The following is a 14,437-nucleotide window of genomic DNA, read 5'->3' on the forward strand; positions in this document are numbered from 1 at the left end:
CCCATCCCTGGTGCACGGCAGCCCTGCAAGCCTGCAAATCCCCATCCCTGGTGCATGGCAGCCCTGCAAGCCTGTAAATCCCCGTTGCACAGCAGCCCTGCAAGCCTGCAAATCCCCATCCCCATTGCATTACACCCCAAGACACCAGGACCCAGCTCACTGGAAGCAGGAGGGCGGCCCTGAGCCCCCCAGCAAGCTGTCCCCAAGGGGGGACACTGGGAACGCCGGGGGACATGAGGAGCTTTGCCCGGCGGCACGGGAACGGGGAGGAGAGGAAAGCAGGAGTGCCACCACCTCGGGAACCTCCAAGCGAGGCCAGTGGCACCCCGAGGGAGCCGTGCCCGCGTCGCAGCCCCGGCACCAAACCAGGCAGGAGCAGCGCCGGGTGCGGCGAGGGTGGAGGAAACACACGGGAATAGAGCAGGACCCCAGCATCCCGCCTCTGCCCCATCCCTCCCTGGGAACCACAGCCCCTCCCGCAGCAGGGATCCTCTCCCGGGCTGCAAGAGCCTGGATTTCTCACCGAAACCTCTATGTCCGACCACGGTGCAAGTGGCAGCCGCTCACCGGGCCGGCCTCCCCTCCGCAACGAGCCGCATCTCAACGCCGAGGAAATAAATGCAGCACGTTCCCCTCGCAGGCACCAGGCGAACACAAAATATTAACATTAGCAAGAGCAAGCCCGGGGATCTGGACCGTCAGAGGCAGGAAGGGAAAGGGCACGGCTAAAAGATGCTCGTATCTTTGGGGATGGGGGGGCACCAGGGCTGGCGTGGGCATCGGCGGGGGGACGGGGCTGGCAGAGAGATGCAAGGGCACGCTAGCCCCCCCGGGACCGGGGGTGTACCGCCGGCCGCTGCAATGCCCCGGGGGGACGGCAGCGCATCTTGTTCCTTAATCAAGCGATGAAGCGGTTTTTATGTCTGACCAAGCCTCCTACGCGAGGAGCAGACGCTGCCCCGCCGTGTCTCTCTCCCCCCATCTCTCTCGGGGCGGGGTGATGGGGGGCAGCGGTGGGGCGAGGGAGAGACCCCTCCTTCGGTGGGGCACCGGCAGCCGTCCCCAGCCCCGCAGCTTCCCCTTGCAGAGGGGACACGGGTCCTGACGCCGATGGGAAGGCCAGGAAGGCGGGCAGCTCAGCCCCAGGACGGGCACGGAGGTGCCGCAGCCGCCGGCGATGGTCCCCAGTGCTGCCAAAACCCCCTCAGCACCAGCTCTCCAGCAATGAACTTCAATCAGCTTCAGCAGGGCGGCCAGATCCTGCTGTCGGTGCAACCGGCGCTGGAGCGGGTCAGGCTATTAACGCTGGGTTGCACTTTCTATGAATTAATGGTTTTTCGGCTCTTTCTGCCGCGCCGTGCCCGGCCGGGGCGCTTGCAGGATGGCTGGCAGCTGGGTGTCCCCCAGCAAGTGTCCCCAGCCCTGTCCCCTTCCCTTTGGCGGGGTCCCCATCGCAGGGTCTGCTTCGCTGCGGTGCAGGAGCAGCGGTGGCAGGATCCGAGCGAGCTGCACAGCGGGGAGGGACGAAACGGGGTCCCCGGGGGTAACACCTTGGTCCCACGGTCCTCTTGGTAGCACCGTGCCTCCCTGCTGCGCCCGCAGATTTGGGGGTGCAGGAGGGAGGGGAGTGGGGGGGGGCACGGCTGGGGTCCCCCCTGCCCACGCCGGTGTCCAGCACAGGCTCTCTTCACGCTGGGCTCGAGCACGGAGTTCGCTCGCCGGCACGCTCCCGGCTCCCGTGCACAAGCGCGCCTGACTTTGCACTTCCCGCGGAGCCGCGGGCTCGCCAGCCCACGGACCTGCTGTCCCATCTCCCTGCCAGCGCGGTGACAAGGAGGGGGGGGGGGTCCCCAGCAGCACGGCGGGCCCCTGCCAAGCCCCCACCTCCGCAGAGCCCCTCCGTCCTCACTGAAACAGCCGCGGCCGCAGCCCACCCGCACGCCCCCGGAGCCGGCTCCCACGCTCTCCCCAGGAGGAAGAGACTCCCTTTCCATCCCCGCATTCCCATGGGAGCAGTGCGGTGGGACAGCCTGCGCCGGCTCCGTGAAAAGGGGGTGCTGATCACAGCTGGACCTGGGGGGGGGGGGGGCCAAAGCGTCCTCCCGAGGTTTTGGGAGGGCACGTGCGGAGCCGCTGGCACCGGTGCCCTCTCCACCCAGCCCCCGGCATGGCACGCATCCTGCCAACGCTCCGCCGGGCAGCCCCAGGGGTATCCTATCCCTCTGGCAGGGGCAGGATCGGAGCCGGGTGCCTGGCAGGGAGCCGCAGCCGTTCCCGGGAGCGTCATTTGCCTGGGGACAGCCAGCCCCGACAGCAGCCCCCCTCAAACCTCTCCCCAAGCCCCCCCGCCATGGGTGCAGCAAGCCCGGCTCCCACCGCCAGCATCTCCCTTTTCCCCGCAGCATCCTCCAGAGCGGGTGCTCGCTCGGATCCGCGACCGCCTCCGCTCCGCATCCCGGGTTTGGCCAAGGGAAACCAGCACCCAAAGGGCGCCTTAGTGCGCTCGAGCTTAATTTTGGGGGACGCTCGACCCTCCGCAGCTGGGCTGGGGTTTCCTTTGGGGCAGGAGCCTCGCCGACCCCGAGCATCCCCCGTGTGAAATCCCCCGCTAGTATCTCATGGCTTCCTCGTGACGGGCGACTGCGCCGAGAAGCGCATCTGCACAGCCAGACCGAGCCCGAACCCGCCGTCCCGGGGGGTACGGCAGGGTGGCAGCGCCCACGGTGCGGGCAGGCGATACCGGGCTTGGAAGAAACCCCCTAATTAACACGTTGCAGCGCTGCGTTGGAGGTGCCCGAGCCTCTGACGGCGCAGAGCGCAGGAGGGAAGCAGGGGATGGAAAAGAGCAAAAATTTAATTAACAAAGGTCACGATGCTCCTGGCTCACACCGCTGAGCTGCGGCGCTGGCTGAGCCTGCCCCGACCTTCTCCCACCCAAGGGACCCCCGGGATGCCCTGCAGCCGAAGGCAGCGGCGGGAGGCGATGGGGAGAGGAGCCGGTGCATGCACGCAGCCGCGGGGCTCTGCCGTCGGTGCCAGCGGCTGCAGGCGTGGGCTGGAGCAACCAGAAGCTTCTGCGAGTAAATGCCGTGCGCCCAGGTGCCCATCACCCCGGCGTCTGACACCGAGACGGTCCCGCAGCCGGCTCTTGGGCTCGCTGCAACTTCTCACACCTTGAAATCTGCTTTATCCGCAGGCTGTCGCACTGTGTCCCCAGCCCGGCGCTGTCATTCCTGGCTGGGGCTTTAGCGAAACACTCAAGTTTTGGGGGTTTCACCCACGAGCGTTTGCTGACTCAGCATCGGTCCCGTTCCCCGGAGAGGCCGGGAAGGGTGGGAGGTGAAGCCTCAGGTCCCCTATCCTGGGAACCCCAGCCCTAACCCTAGTCCTAGCTCTAACCCTAACCCTAGGCCTAAACCTAACCTTAGACCTAACCCTGACCTTAGACCTTGCCCAAACCCTAGTCCTAGCCCTGACCTTCACCTTAGTCCTAGCCCTGACCCAGACCCTAAACTTAACCTTAGCCCTAGCCCAAACCCCAGCCCTAGCTCAAACCCTAGCCCTAGCCCAAACCTTAGCCCTAACCCTAACACTGGCCCTGACCTTAACCTTAGCCCTAGCTCAAAACGTAGCTTTAGCCCTAGCCCTGACCCTGATGTTAACCTTAGCCCTAGCCCAAACCTCAGCTCTAGCCCTAGCCCTGACCCTGACCCTGACCTTAACCTTAGCCCTAGCCCAAACCTCAGCTCTAGCCCTAGCCCTGACCCTGACCTTGACCTTAACCTTAGCCCTAGCCCTAGCCCTGACCCTGACCTTAACCTTAGCCCTAGCCCAAACCTTAGCTCTAGCCCTAGCCCTGACCCTGAAGTTAACCTTAGCTTTAGCCCTAACCCTAACCCTAGGCCTTAACCTTAGCCCTAGCCCAAACCCCAGCCCTAGCTCAAACCCTAGCCCTAGCCCAAACCTTAGCCCTAACCCTAACACTGGCCCTGACCTTAACCTTAGCCCTAGCTCAAAACGTAGCTTTAGCCCTAGCCCAAACCTTAGCTTTAGCCCTAGTCCTGACCCTGACCTTAACCTTAGCCCTAGCCCAAACCTTAGCTTTAGCCCTAGTCCTGACCCTGACCTTAACCTTAGCCCTAGCCCAAACCTCAGCTCTAGCCCTGACCCTGACCCTGACCTTAACCTTAGCCCTAGCTCAAACCTCAGCTCTAGCCCTGACCCTGACCCTGACCTTAACCTTAGCCCTAGCTCAAACCTTAGCTTTAGCCCTAACCCTAACCCTGACCTTAACCTTAGCCCTAGCTCAAACCCTAGCCCTAGCCCAAACCCTAGCCCTAGCCCAAACCTTAGCCCTGACCCTGGCCCTGACCTTAACCTTAGCCGCAGCCCCACAGCAGCCGGAGGGAGGCCAAGCCCGTCTGCCGTGCACCAGAACCGCAGCCCCGAGCATCCCCGCACCCCAATTTCCCACCTGACCAGAACCCCAAGGTGCCACAGAAGGACCGGGGCGGGGGGGGGGTCCCCATGTCCCGCAGCTCCCCTGGACGATCGTGCTCGGGACCAAAGAGCCTCCCCCAGCCCCTGGCTGAGCCGCAGATCCCACCCCTGGCACCCGGCAGCCCGTCCGGCAGCGGGAGCTCCCGGCTCGCCGGCAGTGACAGGGCAGAGATTTCTTGCCTGGAGCAGCTGACAATAAAATCATTAGGGGAGGTATCATCGCCCTGCTTGAGCCGGGAGTTTAACGACTTTGCTGGTACCGACACCTCTCCCCGTTGCCGGAGCCGCCTTGCTCTGGCACTGATTTTAGATTGGATATTAGGAAAAATTTCTCCATGGAAAGGGTGGTCAAGCATTGGACCAGGCTGCCCAGAGAGGTGGGGGAGTCCCCATCCCTGGAGGGGTTAAAAAACCAGGCAGACGTGGCACTGTGGGACATGGTTTAGTCTAGTCTACCCTTAATTGGTTTAGTGTGGACTTGGTAATGTTAGGTTAATGGTTGGACTGGATGATCTTAAAGGTCTTTTCCAACCTAAACATGATTCTATAATATTCTAATAATTCTAATAATAATTCTAAATATGATCCTATGATTTCTTATTTAAAGGCTGCATGGCTCCCACCTGCTTTTTCCACGCGGGAAGGATGCTGCCATCGGCCTGGCTGTGTTACCACTAGCAAAAAAACCTGGGAAAAGGCCACATTTTTTTGGAGAGCAGGGAAAAACACGGCAGCACCCATGGTTTGTGTCCTTCCAGCCAGGCTCCAGCTGGGTATCGGCTCAAGGATGGGGCTGTGGACCCATCCTGGCTGTGGGACCAGGGACACGGGGCAGCCCCGGGCATTATCCCCTTGCAGAGAATAAACCCCAGCCTGCAAACTCCTGCAAAGCCGTACGGATGTCCCAGCTCCACGCGGAAGGGAGCAGAGGCTCCGGCTAGGGATGGCGCATCACCTCCCAGTGCCGAGCAGCCGCTGGCCTCGTCCCCAAACGCACGCTGGCTCCATCAGCGCGACGTCCTCGCCGGGCGGATCAATCCCACCGCTTGGCAGGGCTTCACGCCCTCGGAGCCAGGCTGGGTGCCATCCAGGCCAGCTCAGTGACCCAGGCAGGAGCAGATTCCGGCAGCCCTGCCTGTACCTCGCCCCCGCAGGCAGGAGCATTTCGGGCTCTGCCGCAGCGGGGTGAGGTTCGGGGTGCCCAGCAGCGAGCAGGGGTTTGCACGGAGGCTTTGCACGCCAGGCAGAGGGGAGCATCAGCGTCTTCACCCCGTAGCAACCAGACCCTGAACCTCAGGGGACGGGGTCGGGTCCCCTTCCAGACCCGCCTGCCCCAGGGCCACATCTGCCCGCAGCCAAGGGGAGCGCAGCCGGCGACAGCTCCAGGAAAGAGGTGGGGGGAAAAAAAAAAAGCCCTCCACTGGTCTTTGCCTTTCAAATGCTCATTATAAATAGCTCCTCGGTGTCTTCTGAGTCACCCAGCTGAAACGTGCAAGCTAATAACGAACTGGGAAGGGGCTGGGAAGCGATTACAAGCCGGGGAGGCTTTCTGGCTAAGTCATCACTTCTCTGACGGGGCTGCACCGGCAGCTGCTGTTTGCTTTTTCCCTCCTCGGGTGCAACGGTCCTCCAGCGCATCTGGCGAGCAGAGGGCTTTGGGGATGCTGAAACACGCTGCGAGGCTGTCCTCAACACCCGGGCCGAGCCCTGAACCCCGCCTATTCCCAGCCAAAAAAAAAAATCAGGTTTTAATATTTTCTGCGGGAAATGCACCCATCCGAAACCACCTCCTTTTTCCCATTGATTTATTATAGAAAACACAAACTGACAAAGACCCAGAAGGTTTGAACCCACCCAAAATGCTTCCCGCAAGATCTCGGGTCGTCCTTTCCCCTCTGCCTCCCCACGCTGGCGTTGCAGGCAGGGCTCTGCCCAGGCTGTGCCAGGGCAGGCAGGGCACGGATTTGGGGACGGGAGCAGGACCAAGGGCTGCTGCTGCCAAATAACCAGCCCCCGGGACATTTCTGAGCCGACACTCAGCGAGCCCCGCGGGCTGCTGTGCTAGTCCATCCCTCGAGGATGCGACGTGGGTGACAAGGTTTGGGGACACCTTCCTGCTGCCTGGGGATGCCACAACATCGTGGACCGCCATCGACCGGGAACGGCTGCCCAAGGACCGGCCGCAGACCCCCGACCCAGGCTCCAACCCTGCCGAAGCAGCAAATCTTGGGGTCATCACCCATTGCTGCAAGGCAGGCGAGACCCCCCGCCCACCCTCGACACCGTGGTGGGGGGGATCCGAGCTGCCAGGCTGCCCGTTGCCTGCGCTCTGCCTGCTCTCCATCGCCTAACCCCCGCCTGCTGCCGTGCGGATGGAGCCGAAGCAGCAGACAAAGCATCTCCCAGCGCTCTCCATCCCCCTCGCTCCCCCCTCCAGCCATTAAGAGGACAGCTCAGCCCTTTGTAGGAGAAAGCTGGACAGGCAGAAAGTCCCAGGCAGCTCCGGCCCTGCCTGCATTTCTGGCTGCAGCCCAACGCAGCTCTCGGCGAGCCACGTGGGAGCCGGGAAAGAGACAAAAGCGAAAGCGGGGACCGGGGTCGGAGGAGAGCGGGAGGCAGGAGGGATTCCCAGAAAGGGCTGCTGCATCCACCGCTGCCCCGGGGAATCCTGCATGGAGGAGCTGCCGGAGGGCTGGCTGCCCACCCCGGAGGGATGCTCATCCTCCCGGAGCCGATGGAGCAGCGCAGCTCCCGAAGGAATGCGCAGGGGCTGGGTTGGAGACGATGGCCAGGGCACGCTCGGTGCAGCCCCTCGCTGGCAGAGCCGCCGGCGCTGCCGCCCTGGGCCACCGGCCAGCCCCACGGTGTGCCGGTCTGCCCGGCGGAGCGGAGGTCGCCCTGATTGCCTGCATCTGCACTAGCATCTGGCCGGCAGCCGGCAAACACCGGAGGTTAATTCCCCGACACTTTAAAACCACTCGCTGCTCCGAAGATGAGGATGCTCAGGGGGACGCCCCGGGGCGATGAAGGGGAAGCTCCTGGCTGGGGTCCCCCCCCATCCAGGGGACCTCCCCGGGCGTGGAGACGTGCAGGGTGCCAGGAAGCTCGCAGCCAGGAGCTTCCCCTCCGTCCTCTGAGCTCCAGGGCCTGGCGCCCAGGCGGGTGGGTGATGCCGAAGTTCCCCCAGACACCTCCCCGCTGACGTGCCGGCACCAGGCTGCGCGAAAGGCAGAGGCACGAACAGCCTGAGGTTTTGCAAAAGCCCGGAGAACATCACACGCAACCGCTTGCAGATCCCCAGGAGCCCAGCAATGGGGCACCGGGCTGCCCTCACCCCACTGAACCCCTTGGCCCTGGTAAGCAGGTGCCCGGCAGGGAGCGGAGCCGCCCCGGCCACGCTGGAAAGGGCGACAGGAGTGGGTATTTCCACAGCACTTTAAACGTGCAACGCGGCGGCTGGCAATAACCACGAGGCAGAGGTTTGGGGCAGGCTCTGGCAGGCTCGGCAGCCTGCCCTCGGCTTTGCGGATGCTCAGAGACCTCCAAAAGGTGTCTGAACTGCTTCGCCAGGCAGCTTGTGCCCGCCGCGTCCCAGCCGGCGCTGCTCCCTGGGTACCTGCAGAGTTAGTGCCACCGGAGCAAGCGATCACGGAATGGTTTGGGTTGGAAGGGACCTTTAAAGGTCATCTGGTCCAACCCCCATGGACGCCACGTCTCTGCTGCCAGCGCTGCCCTTCGGGCCGTGCTCTGGGAGAGAAGCGGGAGTAACGGCGAGGATGCCCGAGGTGGGGAGGGACCCGGATTTCCCTCTGATGTGTGCCCGAGCCGCAGCGGCAGGTAGGGACATCAGCAGCATCATGAATGTCACCTCATGCCATCAGCCCCTCCAGCTGCTCCCCTGGGCATCCCTCGGGCTGGGATCCCGGATGAAGCGGCTCCCAGGTGTCTGCGTCAGGGAGGTAACACGGGGATGGTGCATTACACATGGCCCTTACGCGAGCCTTGATGGGGACACACCGTCCGGGTGCTGGTGTTGACCTGAGGACACATGGTCCAGGTCATGGCATTGACCTGGGGACACACGGTCCAGGTGCTGGTGTTGACCTGGGGACACATGGTCCAGGTCATGGCATTGACCTGGGGACACACGTTCCAGGTCCTGGCATTGACCTGGGGACACACCGTCTGGGTGCTGGCGTTGACCTGGGGACACACGGTCCAGGTCCTGGCATTGACCTGGGGACACACGGTCCAGGTCCTGGCATTGACCTGGGACACACGGTCCAGGTCCTGGCATTGACCTGGGGACACACGGTCCAGGTGCTGCCATTGACCTGGGACACACGGTCCAGGTCCTGGCATTGACCTGGGGACACACGGTCCGGGTGCTGGCATTGACCTGGGGACACACGGTCCGGGTGCTGCCATTGACCTGGGACACACGGTCCAGGTCCTGGCATTGACCTGGGGACACACCGTCTGGGTGCTGGCGTTGACCTGGGGACACACCGTCCGGGTGCTGGCGTTGACCTGGGGACACACGGTCCGGGTGCTGGCATTGACCTGGGGACACACGGTCCAGGTGCTGCCATTGACCTGGGACACACCGTCCGGGTGCTGGCATTGACCTGGGGACACACGGTCCAGGTGCTGCCTTTGACCTGGGGACACACGGTCCAGGTGCTGCCTTTGACCTGGGGACACACGTTCCAGGTCCTGGCATTGACCTGGGGACACACAGTCCAGGTCCTGGCATTGACCTGGGGACACACAGTCCAGGTGCTGCCATTGACCTGGGACACACCGTCCGGGTGCTGGCATTGACCTGGGACACACGGTCTGGGTGCTGGCATTGACCTGGGACACACAGTCTGGGTGCTGGCATTGACCTGGGGACACACGGTCCAGGTCCTGGCATTGACCTGGGGACACACGGTCCGGGTCCTGGCATTGACCTGGAATAACCGGCACAGAGACTAACGCACTCCTGGAAAGAGGCAAAGGTGGAAATAACCATCTTTGTCCACTCGCAGGACACCGGGCCCTTCCCTCTGCCAGTGCCCGCCGGCTCCCGGCCGCTTGGCCCACCGTGCCGTGGGCAGGATGGAGCCGCTCGTCCCAGCTGCTGCCGCAGCCGCGGTCCCTCCTCCATCACACGCCTGGCACCGACCCCGTCACCGGACCAGCGCTGAGCACGGTGACGCTCGGCCAGTTCACACGTCCCCGCGTCTGCTCCTGCCCAGGCAGCTGCCAGAAGCAGGCAGCGGGGAGAGCTGGAGGGGGAGCAGGCAGCCCTGCCCGCTCCCCGAAAGAAGCCCTGACCTCTCCCCAGCCTCCGCTGAGCCGGGTCCTTCCCTGCAGGGATGCTGAGAGCATCGTCTCCTCCTCCGTGTTTTCAATCCGCAGAGCTCGGCTGCTTCTCCCCCAGCCCCGGCTGCTGTCAGATGCTGTGAAAGCCGCAGCTCCGGGCACCCCGGCATCCCACCCGCCGCTAACCGGGTCAGGAGCCGCCCACCCGGGAACACGCTTCCCACCGGGGGGAAAAGGAGGAGGAAATGGGTTAAAACGTGACCTGGATAACGCAAAATGGCACTTGACTGGCTGCCACCCGACCTTCCCCTGCGATAAATCAGAGCTTATCAACCGCTCACGTGGGAGACCTGGCCCACCGATGGATCTGGGCCCCACGCAGCATCCCCAGCCGGGCAGCAGCGCTCTGCGAGGGCGGGCATCGGCGTCGCTGAGATCTGCCGGCGGCACGCAAGGCCAGCCAGCATTAAAGAACGCGGGGCTCGAGCGGAGGCAGAGAGCAGGCAGCATCACCCCGCAGCGCTGGCCTCGCCGGGGACACCCGCTCCAGCCGAGCGCTGAAGGGGCAGCCGGCTGCACGGGCAAAGGGCATCGTCTGAAAGCTCTTGGGAAGCTTTTCCACCTCTCTATATCCCCTGGGGCGTACGGGAACAGGGACAAACACCTCCTAGGAAGGACGTGAGGTTATATCCCGGGTAAAAGGGGAAAGCATCTTGGCTCGCCATTCCTGCCTCTCCTGCCCTGGGCGGCTCGAGGGGCGCAGCCAGGCCGGCTACGCCAAGTTTTTATAGCATCTACCTTTCTTAAAAGCCATTAAACAGCAGCTGCAAGTCAGCAGAGGCATTCCAGCCGGAGGAAACGTGGGGATAGCGCGGCATTTCAAGACCTTTGTGTGCTGCGCTTGAAGAAAAGGACACGGGCACATGTTCTGGTGGCAGCATGAAAGGATGTCTGCAGGGAACAAAGCGCTCACAACACCGGAGAGCGAGCCAGGAGAGCTGGGGGGGGGAAGGATGCTGCCCGCAGAGGAGATTGGACCCAGCACCCACGGCAGCGTAGGGGGATCAGCAGCTCTCGGTGCCTCTGGAAGGTCTGAGCCCCACACCACGTGTAGGCAGGAGAGATGCTGGAGGCTATTTTCTACAGCGAGACCTTCTCACCTGAAGGTCACCTCATGAAGGTGCGAAAACCTGGCGATGCCGGAGGGAAACGCGTGGGGCTGGGGCGGGAGCGGGCGGCAGCTTCCCTCGCGCCCCGATGGTCCTGTAATCACCTAAAGCACCTGCTCCGGGAGAGCTGAGGCTGCTCCGGGGCACGTCCCCATGCAGCGAGGCGGCCCCTGGGAGCGGTGGTCCCGGCGTAAGCTGCCGAGCCAGGCAGATCGGCCGGTGCCTGAGCACGTGGAGCTGGCACCGCCAGACAAAGGAATCCAAGCACCGAGCAGCCTTCCTCCTCATCCCCTTACACCCGCATCCCTTCCCCGCCGGCTCAGCTTACCCCTCTGGCAACGTGGGGTCTGATCCCAGCAACCGCCATGGGGGCAAGGGATTGGGAGCACCCAAGATCTCCCGGTACCCGGGAGGCAGAGCACCCACAGACTGCAAATCGCCTGTGCACAGCAGCTGTGGAGCCTCGTGAGCGCTACACACGCGCGCGCGCAGAGCCGGGGGGTCTCCGCCATCCCTTAGCCGAGCCCGTGGGCGATGGGAATTCAGGCGCTGCATGCTTCCCGTTCGCCAGCTCAGCCCCTCTTCCCACGTGGGCTCTCCGGAGCATCACCCTTGCCGCTTCCAGGGAGCACTGTCATCCCTCAGCAAGGTCACCCCACTGCTCGCACGCAAAGCCCCTCGTGCCTGCGCCGCGGAATGAGATCCCCGCGACCCCCGGAGCCCCTTCCCCAGCTCGCTGCATGCAAAGAGGCGCAGCGACACCGGGACCCCCAGACCTGTTGCGTGGGTGGGGGGGTGTGCGGGGGGGGGGGGGTGGCTTCTCTTGCCCTGCGTGGAGCTGCCGAAACCACGACTCAGAGGCCCGACCTGTATTTCACAAAGTCACCCGGGGCCCCCGCAGCCCACTGCCGGGCCGGGAGCCTTCCGCCCCCGTGGGAAGCCGCCGCGGGGCGAGGGTGGTTTGAGAAATGGGGAGATGCTGTTCGCACCGGCCCTCCGGCGCGGAGCCCTTCACTCAGCTCCCAGCGATGACCTGCCCTGGGCTAGCACAGGTGGCTAGCGGGGCAACGGCGGGGGGGAGGTGGGGGGTCACAGCCGCTTCTCATTGCCCCGCCACCCCCTCCCCGCCAGCTGGCAGGCAGGAGGAACTTTTTCCTGCCTCCCCTCTCCCCAGTGGCTCCCTGACTCCTTCACCCAGCATCACCCCCGGAGCATCCCTCCCTGGCGCGGTCCCCCCCCATCCCCGGCGCCGGCGGGAGGGGACTCACAGGTCAGACGCGGCCCGCCTGGTAGGGCTGGCTCCGGCAGAGGATGGAGTGTCCGCAGCCCTGGCCCATGGCTCCGCATGCTTCGGCAGCCCTGCCAGGCGAGGAGCCGCCGCTGCGCCCGGTTCTGGCCGCTGGCTGGAAGCGGAGCCTCCCGCCGCGCTCGGCGAGGGTGTCTCCAGCCCGCTGCTGTCACCGAGCCCGATGCAGCGCGCCGAGGCGTGCGGGAGGGGAGGGCGGAGTGGTGGTGCTGATTGGGGGGGGGGGGGGAGCCGCTGATTGACGGCGCCGCTGCGGCTCCGCGGGGCTGGGCGGGGGCCGCGCCGCTCCGGCGGAGGGGCCGAAGGGGTCGGCACCTGCCGCCCGCCGCCGCCCGCCGCGGGCCGCGCCCGGCCTCGCCCGCCGCGCCGAGCCGCCCCCTGGGGCCGCCGCCTTTGTCTGGCGAGGCACGGCCGGCCCTGCCCGCCCTGCCCTCCCCGCGGCGGCAGCCGCCCCGCCGGGCACGGGGGGCCTGCGGGGACCGCAAGCCCGTTCTGTGCGGCCGGAGCCCCGGGGCGTCGGGCAGCACGGGGCAATACTGGGCGGCACTGGTCCCACAGGCTGGTCACTGCCCCGGGGGTACTGGACGGCACTGGTCCCACAAGTGGGTCACTGCCCCAGGGGTACTGGGAAGCACTGGTCCCACAGGCGGGTCACTGCCCCAGGGGTACTGGGAAGCACTGGTCCCACAGGCGGGTCACTGCCCCAGGGGTACTGGGCGGCACTGGTCCACAAGTGGGTCACTGCCCCAGGGGTACTGGGAAGCACTGGTCCCACAGGAGGGTCACTGCCCCAGGGGTACTGGGAAGCACTGGTCCCACAGGAGGGTAACTGTGCCAGGGGTACTGGGCAGACTGGCACACAAGTGGGTCCCTGCCCCAGGGGTACTGGGCGGCACTGGTCCCACAGGCGGGTCACTGCCCCAGGGGTACTGGGCAGACTGGCACACAAGTGGGTCCCTGCCCCAGGGGTACTGGGCAGCACTGGTCCCACAAGTGGGTCCCTGCCCCAGGGGTACTGGGCGGCACTGGTCCCACAAGTGGGTCCCTGCCCCAGGGGTACTGGGCGGCACTGGTCCCACAAGTGGGTCACTGCCCCAGGGGTACTGGGCGGCACTGGTCCCACAGGCGGGTCCCTGCCCCAGGGATACTGGGCGGCACTGGTCCCACAGGCGGGTCACTGCCCCAGGGGTACTGGGCGGCACTGGTCCCACAGGCGGGTCACTGCCCCAGGGGTACTGGGAAGCACTGGTCCCACAGGTGGGTCACTGCCCCAGGGGTACTGGGCGGCACTGGTCCCACAGGCGGGTCACTGCCCCAGGGATACTGGGTGGCACTGGTCCCACAGGCGGGTCACTGCCCCAGGGGTACTGGGAAGCACTGGTCCCACAGGTGGGTCACTGCCCCAGGGGTACTGGGCGGCACTGGTCCCACAGGCGGGTCACTGCCCCAGGGGTACTGGGAAGCACTGGTCCCACAGGAGGGTCACTGCCCCAGGGGTACTGGGAAGCACTGGTCCCACAGGAGGGTAACTGTGCCAGGGGTACTGGGCAGACTGGCACACAAGTGGGTCCCTGCCCCAGGGGTACTGGGCGGCACTGGTCCCACAGGCGGGTCACTGCCCCAGGGGTACTGGGCAGACTGGCACACAAGTGGGTCCCTGCCCCAGGGGTACTGGGCAGCACTGGTCCCACAAGTGGGTCCCTGCCCCAGGGGTACTGGGCGGCACTGGTCCCACAAGTGGGTCACTGCCCCAGGGGTACTGGGCGGCACTGGTCCCACAGGCGGGTCCCTGCCCCAGGGATACTGGGCGGCACTGGTCCCACAGGCGGGTCACTGCCCCAGGGGTACTGGGCGGCACTGGTCCCACAGGCGGGTCACTGCCCCAGGGGTACTGGGCGGCACTGGTCCCACAGGCGGGTCACTGCCCCAGGGGTACTGGGAAGCACTGGTCCCACAGGCGGGTCACTGCCCCAGGGGTACTGGGCGGCACTGGTCCCACAGGCGGGTCACTGCCCCAGGGATACTGGGTGGCACTGGTCCCACAGGCGGGTCACTGCCCCAGGGGTACTGGGAAGCACTGGTCCCACAAGTGGGTCACTGCCCCAGGGGTACTGGGCGGCACTGGTCCCACAGGAGGGTCCCTGCCCCAGGG

General features: G+C 65.2%; 1 protein-coding gene across 1 annotated transcript in view; it reads right to left on the bottom strand.

The window, feature by feature from the left end:
* Positions 1 to 12,316, bottom strand: part of PDE2A (phosphodiesterase 2A) — an 88,698-nt gene extending 76,382 nt beyond the window's left edge. Inside the window, 2 exon segments of the mRNA XM_075707105.1 lie at positions 12,248 to 12,261; positions 12,263 to 12,316. Coding sequence (XP_075563220.1) covers positions 12,248 to 12,261; positions 12,263 to 12,316 — 68 coding nt within the window.
* Between the last annotated feature and the right edge of the window lie 2,121 nt (positions 12,317 to 14,437).

This window comes from Pelecanus crispus, chromosome 1 (genome assembly GCF_030463565.1).
Source record: "Pelecanus crispus isolate bPelCri1 chromosome 1, bPelCri1.pri, whole genome shotgun sequence".
Classification (NCBI taxonomy): domain Eukaryota; kingdom Metazoa; phylum Chordata; class Aves; order Pelecaniformes; family Pelecanidae; genus Pelecanus; species Pelecanus crispus.